Raw genomic sequence first — 16,236 nt, forward strand, 5'->3', positions numbered from 1 at the left:
AGAATAGGACCCCTGAATTTGGTCTACTAGATTGCAATGAAGAAGTATTTCAAGGAAATACTTGAAAATGTGTTACTTTTGGGTAAGGGAAATAGATGCTGTCCAGGCAAATGTAACAAATTGCCACTGTCAGAACTCTGTGAGACAACAGTTCATTCAGAAAGTAATTACTGAGTGACTATTGATGGGCTACACTGTTCTTTGTTTATCCTCTCTCAGTAGAAACTGAAACGTGTGGCAGAAATGAATGAAAGTTGTGAAATCAATGATTCTGCTAATGCCAGAATAAAAACTTTCAAAGAGTGTTATTGATTCTGTTAACATAATATTTCTTCTAAAAATTTTAAGTCATTTTTCTAAGTATGGTAAAACAAGCTCCTTTAGCTGAAAGCAGTGAAGGCCCATATTATATTATATATAGGGTCTAATTTTTACCAACTGTGTCTCCTAGCTTAAGTAAACTTTCTGCTATACTATATTGTCTCCCTATCACTGATAGATATTGTTCCCATTGTTCCAGTTTTTAATGCAGTGAGAAGGTGCTATATTCATTAATATTAATCTCAGAAAATTTATCTGAGTTTTGATAATGTACATTATGCCAGCATTTAGAGAAAAAAATTGTTTCCTAAATAATCAGGAGTATTGCTTTAATAATATTCTCCTCACTTTGCTTAGTGCTGTACTGGACTAATTAACTTTTCAGTAAATAAAACAACCAATTGATTTTGAAAAAGAAATTATTAACAAGGAAAATATAACTTTAAGTGACTATTTTGTTACAGGAAAAAAAAATGCTTTAATTTTACCTAGATTTAGAACCTAACTAATATTTACTCTCTAAGGTGTACTCAGAGAGTACTTTTCCATGACATACTTATGTTAATAACAACAGTTATTAAAAACAATAAATTGTTATGTATGTTTAATAAATATGTGTGTGTATATATATATATATGTATGTATGTGTTATATATGTATAACATTTAAAATAACTCTTCAAAATAGGAACAAAAAGTCCAGTTACATTTTCTGGCTAAAGAAGATCATCAGAAGCAACTGAATGAAATTGAGAAATACTATGCTACAATAACAGGTCAATTTGGACTAGTAAAAGAGAATCATGAAAAGTTAGAGCAAAATGGTAGGTGCTATCTTATTTAAACTTAACATATTTAAGAGGAAATGTTTAAATGGACTTATTTATAATGAATAAATTGAACTTATCTGATACTGGTAATAGTAAATGGCAGTTTAATTAATATTATTAAATTCAGTAATAATTATATATATTTCATTGAGGCTATTTTCCTTGTCCATGTTAGTAATATTTCCTTAAAATGTACAATGAATATAATGTTTTCCTAAGTGTCTTTCATGTTACAGTACAAGAAGCAATACAGTTAAACAAAAGACTTTCAGCTTTAAATAAAAAACAAGAATCTGAAATATGCAGTTTAAAGAAGGTATGATTGATATAGTTTATTGTATTATATAAAACTAGTTTTATGAAATAATACCAGAAAAGTTGGGTGGGTTTTTTTGTATAAAGATAAATGAAATGTTTTAAATACAGATTTATAAACTTTGAGTTATGATTTCAATAAATGCAATGAATGAATTTGTTCTAACCCGTTCAAAATATTGTTTCTTTGACTTGTGACCAGTGGCATGCATTTTTATGATGATATGAATAACCAATAAGCATTCACTATATGTTAATCTCATTAGCACCATTCATTCATTCATTCAACTTTTGAGTGGCTCTGTGTGCCGGGTACTATATGGCACTTAGGGTACAGGTATGAAGAAAATGAAACATGTTCCTGCTTCTTTGAGTTATAGTCCAATGGAGGAGTTACATATAAAACCATCACACAGATCAAATAAGTTAAAACTGTTATAAGTGATATGAAGAAAAAGTAGAGGATGTGATGACATTATCATAGATGACTTCATTACATTGGGGGTAAAGTGGTGGGGGAGGGAAGAGGATGATGTTTCAGGCAAGGGAACAGCAAAAGCCTTGAGACAGGAAAGAGTTTAATGTATATGAGGAACAAGAAAAAGTCTGGTATGGCTGGAGCATTTTGAGTGAAGGAGTGCATTGGATATTTATTGGTAGCTTACTGAGCGTCAATATCCCCTTTCTCCTTTCTAAACTTATCCAGAGTTTTGTTTTGATGCCTCCAGCTTTAGAGAGGAGCCCTAAATTGGCACAAGGCCATAAACATATTTCATTACTCTAGCCACAGTCTTTGGCTTAGGAGTGGATAAATGACCTTACCCGGTGGTTATAAACCAGGAAGAATGTAACTCCTACTGGGGCTGGCAGTCATCCTACAATCATGAGAAGCTAAAAAGGAGGAACTTGAAATGTGGATGCCAAATTGCTGTGATATAAAGAAACCTGTTCTTTGATGACACTTTTGAGTTCCTGAATGGACCAACCCTGCACTTGCCCTGCCTCTAGACTTTTCAGTTATGTGAGCCAGTAAATCCGCATTATTATTTAAGCCAGTTTCCTTAGGGCCAGTTTAATTTTCCATTATTTGCAACTAAAAATATCCCCACTGATAACAGGGGAGAACGGTATGAGAGCAAGGTGAAGTAGGCAAAGCCTTGTTCTTTCTACAGAGAATGACTTATTTCCTTTTCCTAATCTTTTCAAAGCCCCAACTGAAATAATACCACTTTGGACCACCTCCTTATCCCTGAGAGAATTAAGTACCTGTCTTTACTGACACTGAATAAATGCTTTGAAACAACATTTACTGAGTGTCACTTAAATATCTTTGATTTTCTAAAATTGGAATATGATATGCCTGGGTTTAATTTTTTTATTTTTATTTTTTTTGCGGTATGCGGGCCTCTCACTGCTGTGGCCTCTCCCGTTGCGGAGCACAGGCTCTGGACGCGCAGGCACAGCGGCCATGGCCCACGGGCCCAGCCGCTCTGCGGCACGTGGGATCTTCCCAGACCGGGGCACGAACCCGCGTCCCCTGCATCGGCAGGCGGACTCTCAACCACTGCACCACCAGGGAAGCCCCTGGGTTTAATTTTTTTAGTCACTTTTTCTTCTTGATGTTCTCTGAGCTTCTTGGATTGTGGTTTGGTGTCTGACATTAATTTGGGGAAAGTCTCAATCATCAGTGCTTCAAATATTGCTTCTTTTTCTTTCTTTCATCTTCTGGTACTCCCATTATGTATATGTTACAATTTGCATATGTTACATTAGCTGACCCGCAGGTGATGGATAGTCTCTTATGCTTTTTCAGTCTTTACTCTTTGTTTTCAGTTTTGGAATTTCTATTGTCATATTCTCAAGCTCAGAGGTTATTTACTCAGCTTTGTCCAGTCTACTATTGAGACCATCAAAGTCATTCTTCATTTCTGTTGCAGTGTTTTTGATCTGAAGCATTTCATTTTTATTCTTTTTTAGAATTTCCATCTCTCCATTTACATTATCCATCTGTTCTCCCATGTTTTGTCTGTTTTTTCCATTAAAGCTTTTAGCATATTAATCATAGTTTTAAAAAATTTCAGGTCTGATAGTTTTAATATTCCTGCCATATCTGACTCTGGTTCTGAGGCTTGTTCAGTCTCTTCAAATTGTGTCTTTTGCCTTATAGTATGCCTTGTAATTTATTTGTTGGAAGGCAGACATGATATACTGGGTGAAAGAAACTGCAGTCAATAGGCATATAGTAATGTAGTGGTAAGATAGGGGTATGGGTGCCCGATGATTAGATGAGCCTGTTGCCCCTGGACTGTGAATTTCACCAGTGCTTCTCAGTCCCTGCCCACCCACCCCGTATGGCACAAGGATGGTTGGAGGGGGATAGAGTTGGATATTACCCTTCCCTCAGGTAGTTTAGACTCAGGTCAAATAGTTTCTCCTGAGGGCAGGACTTGTTGATAAGAAAAAAATGAGTTGGTGTATTCAAAATGGTTACTTTTTCTCTCCTTTTCCTCCTGCTTTTAGCAGGAGGGAATTTTCTCTGATATTCACTATGAGAGGACCTGGAGGTAAAATTTCACAAAAGTTTGAGACCCCAATGACTGTGTCCTGCTGAATTTTTTAACTCTGAATTGTCCACTCTGAGCCTCTGGGAATTAGTCAATTACAGTTCAGTTTTTCCTACCCTGGCATTGGTTCCTGTGGAGGTTTCTGTTTCTGATTCTCTGTATTTACCTGTCCATCTCTCCAATTTTTGAGGCAGCAATTTGCCTTATGACCTCATTTGTCTAGCAGATGTAAGAGGAGTTGTTGATTTTCAGTTCAGCTTTTTACTTGTGGTGGGATCAAGTGGAAACTTCTAACTAAGCTCATTACATGCTGGACCAGAAACCAGAAGACCCTCTGTTTTTATATTTAACTATAATTTTACAAAAATTAAAAATTTATTAAGACAACTTATTATTTACAGAGACACAGGCTTAAGTTTTGGAGAGTGTGCTACCAGATAAATGACATATACTTTAATATGTAATTCAAGAAATCAGGAAATTTTACTACTTTATCTTTTAGTACCATTTCCAGGAAAGCAGGACCACAGGGGCTAAAGATTGACGTGACTTCTGAATGCTAAGCCAGAGTTCAAAGACCATTAATATTTGTAACTCTGTTATATCTAGGTCTTGTTCTTATAACTGCCAATAAATTGGTTTCAAATTCCTTGGACTCTCTCCTTATACCCGAGGGATCAGAAAGTAAGAGCATAGGGGTAGCCCAGTACAGAATATTAGAATGGTAATAAGTGTATGTCCCTAGCCCTTAAAAATCTTCTCTCTAAGCAGAAACTAACACACCATTGTAAAGCAATTATACCCCAATAAAGATGTTTAAAAAAAAATCTTCTCTCTATCTAGCAAACTACCTAAAAGGATAGGTTTTTTAAAAATATTTATTTATTTGGCTGCATCGGGTCTTAGTCAGTGTGCGGGATCTTTGTTGTGGCATGTGGGATATTTCGTTGTGACGCGTGGGCTCTTTGTTGCGACGCACGGGCTTCTCTCTAATTGGCGTGCAGGCTCTCTAGTTGTGGTGTGCGGGCTCTAGAGCGCGCGGGCTTAGTTGCCCCCTGGCATGTGGGATCTTAGTTCCCTGACCAGGGATCGAACCCACGTCCCCTGCATTGGAAGGTGGATTCTTAACCAGTGGACCACCAGGGAAGTCCCAAGAGGACAGTTTATATGTAAAGAATATTTCTTTTCAGTCACATTTAAGAATATTAGAGATGGTTCTTACGATATAAGGAGAAAAAGCTGTAATTTGAAAATTTCGTCTGTCATTTCAAATCAGAATTGTTAAATGGACCATTCATTTTTATCAATATAAACTTTGAAAGCAAATATAAATAAATAATACTGACTGAGTAGTTGTGAATAAGCATGTTTTCAGTGATATCTCTTTGGTTCATTTTTTGTTTAATATTGTTATCAGTGTCTTAAGTGGTTAGATCATTAATTTGATGATTATATTAAAATAGTCATATGTGCTTTATTCAGTTAGTTTTTGCATTATTATGAAAATATTATACCTCATAAATTTCTCTATTAAATTATGTTTTTTTCCATTAAATAAGAACAAATGTTGCATTGTAATGTAATAGACTATTGTATTTCTAATGTATAGTTTAAGACTGACCTGTAGATGGAGATGAGGCTCATGTACATCCATGGAGCATTTCCCTTGCTGGATTTTTGTGAAAGGAGTAAAGAATGTCTCTGTATACAAGTGGAATAGTGTTGCTCATGAGCACACTTGCCCCCTTTTCCCAGGTCTTGCAGCCTTGGCCAGGGCTGCCTAAATGTACTGAGGTGTCATGTGATGGTGGCCTCTGTCTCTATAGAAAGCATTAAGTCAGTAATCATGCTGCTAAATAGTTCTTGGAAGAGAGATTGTAGAGAAGGGTAAGGTGAGAGAATGTTACTACCTTTGAGAGTTCCAAGTTCGAGAAGCTGAAAGGGTAAGAATTTACAAATATATTTTTAAACAGATAGTTTTTAATATTTCAGACATACTAGGTACAATAATTTTGTAGTTTTTAGTGTAGCCTTAATTTTTAACTTTAAGAAAAGTGTTTTCTGTTTTGATTTTCTTTTTCAGAGGCTAATCGGGCCTACTAACATAGTTTTCCATTACTCAGTTAACACTTTTAATCATTAATTTTTCCAAAGATAACTTTTATTTTTCTTTTATGCTGTTCTATGATTATGTCCAGGACAGTTAAGTTACTGGTTTGTGATAAGATGGAATTCTTTTTTTTTTTTTCTTTTTCCTTTTGTGGAACAAAGTTAAACAGACCAAACTTACTTGTTAGATAAAACTAAGTATTACAGTTCTGAATGCTGGGTTCACCATTATGGCAGTCATGAAGAATTCCTGATACTATCTGTGAGCAGCATTCATAACCTCTGCTATTTGTCTGAGTAAACGTCAGAGGACTCAAGGAGATAGTGATATTTAACAGACTACCTCATACCAGAAGAGGAGGGGTAAAGGAGAAAAGGGCTTGATATTTATGACTCTAGGAACTATAAGTTGTAATTTAATGAGATCAAAGCATGTGCTGCATGCTTATTTGCTTCACTAACAGCTTTGAATAAAATGGTTAGAAAACAGACAGTGTACTAAAAGTTCAGGATATTTAAAAGCTATAAGAGCTATAAAATCAAAAACATACTTTCAGTCGAAAATCATTTTGTGAAGGTCTCTGCTTTTAATTTAATATGCTATTAAGATTACATAATATATAAAAGAAAAAGACATAAGAAAAGATTAGTTTTTACTTTTGTCAGCCACATACTGGGTTTTTGCCCCTTGCCACTCCCTTCCCACTTCCCTGTTGTTTTACAACAGTTATTGTAATAGGAATTGATGTATTTTAGAGTATCTTCTGTAAAACTTAGCTGATTACAACAGCTCCATGCTTTCAGTTGTGGAAAAATGTATTGACAGAAAGACATAAGACATTTGTTGCACTTTGTAACCTAGGCAGAAGAAAAACTTTTAGAAAACCAGTCCTTTTTTTTAATTCAGAGAATTGTAAGCTACTTTAAGTTTTAGCCATATACTTCAGTTTAATTATATTTTTATCAATAGGACATTGTATCTTAGGAGTGAATCTAGAACAGAACACTAATTTAAAACAAGCCATCTAATTAATTTCTAAGTTGTTTACTTTATACAGGTGTATCTTGCTCCAGGAAAACCCAATATAGAAAAATTTTAAATTCAGAAAAATTGTTGGAAGTTTTCTTTTAAAAATTACCATTTTAGTGCACAAAAAAGCAGCTTGAAAGCAAGGTTTTAGAACACCATGTGCAAAGCAAAGAAAGATGTACATTATTTTAAACCTAATATCATTGGTGTCTTTTAAAAAAATCAGTTCAGCATAAAAGATTTTTTATTACTCAGGTGATGTTTGATTAAATAACAAGAAACAACATAAGTATTAGTCAAACATCCTGAAAATCTGAGTTGAGATTAAAACTTTGAGGTACTCTAACAGATATTTTTCCTTTGAACTAATCTCTTTTAAATTTTTAAAAACTTAAATTAATTGCTGAAATGACTGTCTTTAGTTTTGTATCCTTCAGTACGCATAGTCAATTTAACTATCATCCTGTTTTTGAATGTTTATCCAGGGTGGATATAATAAGATCAATAAATTCGTTTATTCAGGAAGTTTGTTGAGTCAATGACCATATGGCTTATGAACTAGAATGTTTTATTATATTGTCTTATGTCTGTAATTGTTTTGTAGAATATTCTTGGATCTGAATTTGTAATGCAGAATTAACCCATTTTAATCTCACAAGTTTAGGGTTGTTGATTAAGACAGTCAAGGTTCTAGCCCCAAAATATGCTGTTCTTTTATTTATTTATTTATTTATTGCTGTTCTTTTAAAGTTAGCATGATGTTAGTGACTCACCACCTACTAAGCTTTATTTTTTTATCATCGATAAGAAAATTTTAGTGGTCTGTTCACATTTAAATGAGAAGCATCTATTTATAACATGGTGGTCTACAGGGTTGTGGTTGTTACCTTGATCAGAGGAAGCCATCTTGTTCAATCAGTGATTAAACCCCCAGCACTGTACTTCCCTATATGCTATACAATATACTGAGCACTATACTACACCTACCACTTTCTATACAATTTTACAAATTGACTATGAACTATCGTGTCATTAACAATAGTCTTATTTGGCTGACATTGACTGCTGTCACCAAGTATTTTTATTGCCATTTGCTTTATCCTGAATAAATCAACTTTGATTTCATCAAATCTTATTTTAGGCAAAGGTGTCACATTTTTTTAATATCATGTTCATCACTCTTTTCTTCTTATGTTCATTAAAATTTTTAGTTCTTCTTAGATCCCTGACTATATTACGTTCTATGGGATAAGCATGAAACGTGGTTCTTTTCCTTGAGATGTTCTTAGTCTACAAAAAAACTCTTATTGTAATCAGTTATGAAATAATGAATCTTAATTCTTTAAATAAAGAATACTTATTCATAACACCATTAGGACTTCAGACCACTTTATTCTAAAAGTAGAGAAAATAATCATAGAATCCCTTGAATTCACCTTAGTAGTAATAACAGGTAACAGTGCCTAGAACATAGTAGATGCTCAACAAATACTTGTTGCATAGATTATTACATGCCAGGCACTCTGTTAGTGTTTTAAAAAATTATATCTCCATTTTACAGATGAGGAGCTTGAGGCAGAATGCATTTAAGTAAGTTACCTAAAGTTACACAACAAGGAAAATAGAATGAGGTTTGGAACCCAAACAAATTTGGCTCCAGAACCTGTGATCTTAACCATTCTACTGGTAACAGTAACAGTATAAGCAAGTCATCCGTGTAAGTTTCCTCTCTGCTTCATTCACCATTAGAAAGCATATGTTTATTAAAAGGGGAAGTTGCTAATATTCATCCTCCTAAACTACTAGGTCCCCATAGACCTTGACTCTTTGTATCTAGACTAGTATTTCCATTACCTTGAAACTTATCATTAAATACTGCTTCCTTTGGGCTCTGTCATTCAGCCCTTCTCCTTCTCCAACCAGAGCATCCTTTTCTATCACCTGTACCATTTACACACCCCACTCTGTTCTTAGATTGACCTCTAGTCTTTTAGTCTCCATTACTTCACCCAGTCCATTGGCCTATTTCTGCCTACACATAATTCCCTGCATAATATTTCTCATTTATTCTGTTTATTTTAACTCATACTTTACCTTTTTTCTCTAAAACTAAACCTTTCAACTATAGTCATCCAAAGGAGGTACATGACTTAGATCATACTAGTGTTGCTTTTCTCCTTATATTCTCATTTGCAATATGAATTTAATGATATCTGCCTTTCCTGTTTTATATATGTGTAACAAATATAAAATAATATGTGGAAAAGCACTTCAGAAAGTTTAACATGCATAGAAATTTATGGGATTATTGTTACTTGCAAGTGGAATTAGGTTAAAATTAAGGCACATTTTGATGGTGCAGTTTTTCTGCACCATAACTATGGGTGGGTTATATGCATAGGCTTTCAAGACAACTAAAACATTGCCTCATCTGATAAATTTTTTATCAGATAGGAAAGTCTGAAATTTCTTCCAACTCATTAATTGCTTTTTCCCCCTTCATGCTTGAATTATATTCTGTTTTTACAATGACTAGTTCTCTCCCAACTATTTGTCTTCTTCAGATCTTCTCTAAATTTCATGGAATCATAAGGATCATCTGATCTACTGGTTTTTATCTTTCTTTGAGTTGTAGAACCTTCTGTTAAAGATGTGGAAACTCAGTATTAAAACAAAGTAGAGCTACTTGTGCTTGAAGGGAGAGTTTTAGGAACACTGGAGCCATGCAAGTTGGCTCTTTCTTCTCTATCAGCAGCTGTGGAGGGGCTCCATGGAACCGCTAGGACTTCTCAGAGCACAATTTAAAAACCGTTAACTGGATCCAACAGTTAGTTGAATTATTCAGAGTCAAGCATCTTGTAAAAAAGTCTCCATTTATCCTCATTTTGTACTGTGTACTATTTGTAGTCAGTAATATTCTAAACAACCTATAAATTTTATAATGTTAGTTGAAATTCTTCATGTAGTGGATATTGTGATAATTCCTCAACATCTAGTGCACCTCATATGATCAGTCGGTCTGTAAGCCAATTAATATCATCTCCATTCCTTATGCCAGCATTTGGTTCAGGAATGAGCATGTGATCTAATTCTGGCTAGCAGGAGGTGGTTCAAAGAAAAATTCTCTTACTCTTTAGTAAGAGTTCCAGGAAGAGACAGTTGCTGTGGAATACCTAAATTACCTCATTATTATTTAATGGTTTAAGTATGGTTTTCTGATAGTTATAACCAAAGCATCCTAACTTATACTGACAATTCATGCTTTTCATTACAGAATATTGTATTTTGTACAAAATGATGTTTAAAATATAAAATGTATTAATTTTGAACATCTGTGTGATAGTTCACTTTTTAAGGGTCTTTGGGTACAAATAAATTCCTCCGGTTCCCAGATTATCTTTTTTTTTTTCCGATTCCTCCAAAGCTGTATCATAATGTCTCTTTCTTTTCTTCATATTCTTTTTTTCAATTAGCTCATCCTCCTTAATTCCATCATTCACTTCATATAGTTGACTTCATATCTATATTTCTAGCCTCGCATTTCTTTTAATGTCCAGTTCTGTATTTTCAACTGCCTGCAGGTCATCGCCTTTTATGACTTACTGTAACTTCAGGGTCACCCATTGGATTGATTCTTTATTCTCCCCATGCTTCCTCCTCCTGCTGCCAAAAAAAAAAAAGAAAAAATCATGCAACTCTCCTTTCAAAGGAAACCATCTTGCTGCCTATGAAGGTGAACCATCACTGATACCTTGAAACTTCATTTGAGGGAATTCATCATATGTAACCTTTTATAATTTGAAAAATAATAAATGAATGATTTTTTTTAGAACAGTAACAGCCTATGGCTTAGGCTTTGTGATTTGTGCTTTTTAACTTTCTTAAGAGTGAATCTCAGAATATTGTCCCTCTCTTATTTCTTGTCTTTAATAGATTTTTCATCTATTTCATCAGTAAAGTAGATTTTTCGTTTCCTTTCCATTTTCATGCATCTCTGTTTCACATTTCATGGTCTCTTATTTCTTCTAGCTTCATCTAAACCCTTTGAAATCATCTTTTTTCCTTCATTTCCTTTGTCTATTCAATTATATCTTCCTTTAGAATGTCTCATATTTTTCATTATCCATTTCTCAGTGGTATAGACATTCATCATCTCATACCTGGATTAATAAAATAGCCTCGTAGCCAGTGTTCTATTCTCCAGTTGTGGTTTGTTTGTTTGTTTTTTGGGGCGGGGGGTGGTATGCGGGCCTCTCACTGTTGTGGCCTCTCTCGTTGCGGAGCACAGGCTCCGGACACGCAGGCTCAGCGGCCATGGCTCACGGGCCCAGCTGGTCCGCGGCATGTGGGATCCTCCCGGACCGGGGCACGAACCCGTGTCCCGTGCATCAGCAGGCGGACTCTCAACCACTGCGCCACCAGGGAAGCCCTATTCTCCAGTTTTGATTCACTCTTTTTGCTAGACTAACTTTACTAAGTTACTAGTTTAATATTCTTGCTTCTACGTGCCTGACACATGCTAGATACTTAGCATATGTAGAAGGAATGATAAATTGAATAGTTCTCCTTTGTCTACCAAATCAAGTCCAAAACTTTTTTTTCCAGCTTTATTGAGATATAATTGACATATAACACTGTTTAAGCTTAAGGTATACAACATGTTGATTTAGTCCCAAACTTTTAAAATTGGCTTTCCAGAACTTCCATGGTCTGGTCCCATTTTACATCTTCAACATTGTTTCCTACTACTTCCTAATAAGCATCTTCCATTCTGTTTAATCCAAAATCTTTGTTGCCATTATCATAATTCTTAATTTTCCCTATCTTTTTACCTTTTCTCTCCTCCATATTCCCTGCCCCAACTTGAAATGCCTTCTCTCAGCTTACTTGTATTAAACAGGATTGAGGCAGGAAACAGATGGTACATTGGTATGGGAAATTGAGAAAAGTTTGATGAAAGAGCTATTTACAGAGTTGTAGGCAGAGTTAAGGGAAACCAGCAAGGGATAGAAGCTAGACCTGACGGTGGCAAGGGAAGGAAGCAGATACTGGAACCTGGAGGGAGCTATAGGTAAAGCTGTAGAAGAAAGCTGCAGTTCAGAAGCTGTGACCTTTGGTAAAGGTACAGAGCTATTGCCAATTTGTTGTCATGTAGGGAGGGAGCTGGGGAAACACCTCCATCTCTCTATCTTCCCAGCATACTGATTTACTGATGCTTCCCAGAGATTGAACCCCACAAGCCAGAGAGAAGGGAGCTTGCTTGCTGTATCCACAGATGCCACACAGGCCACAGAGAAAGTAGAGGGTGAATCAGGAGCGACAAATGAAGGATATCCAGTATACTACTCATTCTTCAAGGCCTACCTCCTTCATTAAAATTTCTTTCATTATTCAGTACATGCTGATTGTTCTCTTTGTACATTATTTTGTCTGCCTGCTTTTCTGAAAATAAAGCTGTATCTCTTAACCCACGCGGTTACTTTAGCAGTCATTTTATGTAGTGCACATATCTAAAGGGAATATGTGAACTAAGACCAATGAATCCATTCTCCTGGATTTTGGACTAGGGGGTAAAAGGTAATCAATCAGGCAAGTTTCCCTCTAGGTGGCTGAGGTTATAACATGTAGAACTGTGGAGGTATTGACAGCCCTGTTTTCTGCTGTTCCTTTTTCAGCTTCCTTGATACCACATTCTCTTGGTTTTCTTCCTGCCTCAGTTGACTGTATTTCTCAGCCTTCTGTATTAACAGCTTCTTTAATCCATGAATCTTGGAGTTCTTTAAGACTCAGTCATTTGTCATCATCTTTCCTCTAACTAATAACTAAATGACTGCACCTGTTTCCATAGCTTTACATACTATTTAAAAACTGATACATGAGAAATATGTGTTTATTGTAGAAAAAAAGAGAAAACACTTAACAGTAAAATGAAGAAAATAAATTCACCACTGTAATCTCACCACACTAATTAACCAACTTCGGTACTTAAATACAACCTTTTAAAAATTGAAGTATATTAATCAAGATTCTTAATTGTAAGATGATTTTTTTTAGCAAAGGAATTTGGATGTTGGTCATCTCAGACTTGGAAAATTGTCAGAAACAAGAGAAGGTATATAACCAACTTCCACTACTAAGTTGTTGTACACTGCAGCTTGTACCATCACTGTTGACCATAGTAGATACTGCTACTGCTACAGTAGTATCACTGTTATCCATGGAAGGTTGAAGTAACTAGCACAGCCCCTGCTATCTACCAACAGAAAGGTTTGCAACAGTTCTTGTTCTTATGTTACTAGTTCCTGATCCAATATCCAAGACAAGTGCTTCTGATTATCAGAGCCTGGTGTCATGCTTATAAAAGTAGTATTTGGCATTTCTGGCTTCTCTAGTGGGCCTTCAAAATTCAAAGGGAGTTCAGGTGCTGTGTAATCAAGAATGTGAAAATCAGATCCTTGAGTATTTAATATACAATATACACAGAACAGCAGTACAATAAAGTACACGCCATTCAGAAGTTGGTGTTTCGGGATTTAAATGTGTTTGGATGTATCTGTTAAACTCAGTGGATATATAACTTCACAGTGAAGACTTCTTTTGTATCCCCTTCAAGTCTACCCTCTACAATGATGCCAGAGTTATTTTTCTAAAATGCAAATCTTGTTATGTCATCCTCTTATTCAAAATCCTTCAGTGGTTAATTCCTCATTGTCTATAGGATAAAATTAAAACTCTTTAGCTTGGCCTACAAATCTTTCAATATTTGAATTTTGCCAAATTTCTAGTCACAACTACCAGTACTCTACTCCTCCCCCTTACCCATAACATATTAGCTCCAACCATATCATATTAGTTCTGTTTCCCTGAAAAATATGCTCTTTCATGTTTCTGTACTTTCTGAATCTTTTTGCCTGGAATATCTACTCATTTTTTTGTCCTCTTCAAAAATTTATCTTCAAAGACTCAGTTCAAATACCACTTTCCTGTGTAATGCCTCCTTGATGCCCTCAACCAAACTGTTTCATTCTTTATACTTCTATACATTCCTTCCTGTATTATAGCACTCATCACATTATAATTATTTCTTACATAAATTTTTATTAGCTGCTAATAACTTGGGAATTGATAATCTTTTATATCATGTTTTTATCTTAAAGGATTTTTGTTGAATAAGTCATCAGTGAAAACACCCTGCTTCTGGTTGGTTAGTTCATTTAGTTAGTGTATTCTTTTTAAGAACAAAGATCATGCATTCTATCTTTGTGTCATTGCGTTTGCCTATTCCATGACTACAAATAGCATTGGCTAATTATCTTGCAAGGAACCTAGGGAAAAAGGACCTTGATGGGCAAGTAGTAGTATCTTAATATATGAAATATAGTAAATTATAGTGATAGGTTTAAAATGAACTTTAAAACTGTCAGAAAAGTGCCTTGCTTTGATGAAACATGTGTACTGAATTCTCTGTTTGATGTTTCTTATGTTAAGGAACTTAAAAAAGTAACCTCAGACTTGATAAAGACCAAGGTCACATGTCAACAACATAAGATGGGAGAAGAAAACATCAGTTTAACAATTAAAGAACAAAAATTTCAAGAACTTCAAGAAAGACTCAAAATGGTATTTAATTAAATATATTCATGTTTATAAAACGAACATTTTTGTAAAATTTATGAGATATATAAACAATAAGAGGATCATAATACAAAAACGTTCCTTCTTTGTAGAGTTAATATACATAGTAAAGATTTTACAAATTTTTAAAAAACTGCTAGATAACTTTTGGCATTATCAACAAAACTTTAAGATAATAAAATTTAGCTATAACCACTTTATTTTCACTTTAATATGGTATCAGGTAATCTTCTGGTATAATGGTACCCTCAAGAAAGATTCTGAAGATGAGAAGTTCTGTAATTTCTAACATTAATGTTTATAAGTTTGCACCAGCCTGTACTGGGTATCTAACACCATCTTCAGTTCACTAGAGTCACTGCTTCAACAGTAATCAAACATTGGTTCTCTGGAGTAATAATAGGTCATCACACTCCCAAATTTGTTAAGCACTGAATTGAATGTACAATTTGCTGAATTTTGTATCATAACTTTAAAATTATTCACATATTTTAGGAATTGGAATTAAATAAGAAGATTAATGAAGAGATTACCCATATTCAAGAAGAAAAACAGGCAAGCAATCATAAGATAATTTGGAAGCCAGTAAATATTTTAAAAACCAAATACAATGTGGGAAATAAACTAAGTTAAGTAACAAATGGAATCATGCCTAGGTCAATTCCTAGCACATAGTAAGCACTCAGTTGGTGTGTATTGAATGGATACATGTGTACCTCTTTTAACCAGGTCTCATCTATACTCCCATTAAAAAATAAATCAGAGGAGAAATGGAGAGATGTTCATCAAAAGATACAAACTTCCAGTTGTAATATGAGTTAGTTCTGGGGATGGAATATATAGCATGATGACTTTAGTTAACAGTACTGTATCATATATTTGAGAGTTGCTAAGAGAGTAGATTTTTTTTTATGAGACTCCGAAGACATATTATTTTAAAAGTATTTATTTAGTTAGTTGAGGGGTAGTCGATTTACAATTTTATATTAGTTTCAAGTGTACAACATAGTGATTCAAAATTGTTATAGATTATACTCCATTTAAAGTTATTATAAAATATTGACTATATTCCCTGTGCTGTACAATATATCCTTGTAGCTTATTTATTTTATACAGAGAGTCTTAAATGTTCTCACCACATACAAAAAACTTGGTGATTATGTGTGGTGATAGAGATTTTAACCTTATTGTGTTAATCATATCACAATAAATATGTGTATCAGATCATCACGTTGTACACCATAAGCTTGCATGTTATATGGCAATTATATCTCAATAAATCTGGAAAAAAGATTACATTAAAATATTTTATAAATAAATAAAATAAAAAGAATAAAAATAAATTAGTTTTTTTCCTTAGTTTGGACCACTAGCAGATAATTATTGAAATGTATGTATGCTTAGAGCATGCATTTACAGGACATTTTACTCTC

The 16,236-nt window shown here is 34.4% G+C and overlaps 1 protein-coding gene across 1 annotated transcript in view; it reads left to right on the forward strand.

Annotated features, from left to right (window-relative positions):
* CCDC73 (coiled-coil domain containing 73) overlaps positions 1-16,236 on the forward strand; it is a 108,830-nt gene that overhangs the window by 50,967 nt on the left and 41,627 nt on the right. The window contains exons 8-11 of the mRNA XM_089915853.1: positions 1,009-1,144; positions 1,387-1,466; positions 14,657-14,788; positions 15,299-15,358. Coding sequence (XP_089771979.1) covers positions 1,009-1,144; positions 1,387-1,466; positions 14,657-14,788; positions 15,299-15,358 — 408 coding nt within the window. The remainder of the gene's footprint in view (positions 1-1,008; positions 1,145-1,386; positions 1,467-14,656; positions 14,789-15,298; positions 15,359-16,236) is intronic.

Source organism: Delphinapterus leucas, chromosome 7 (assembly GCF_059928025.1).
Source record: "Delphinapterus leucas isolate spDelLeu-1000000601 "Yukka" chromosome 7, BTC_Dleu_Yukka2, whole genome shotgun sequence".
Classification (NCBI taxonomy): Eukaryota; Metazoa; Chordata; class Mammalia; order Artiodactyla; family Monodontidae; genus Delphinapterus; species Delphinapterus leucas.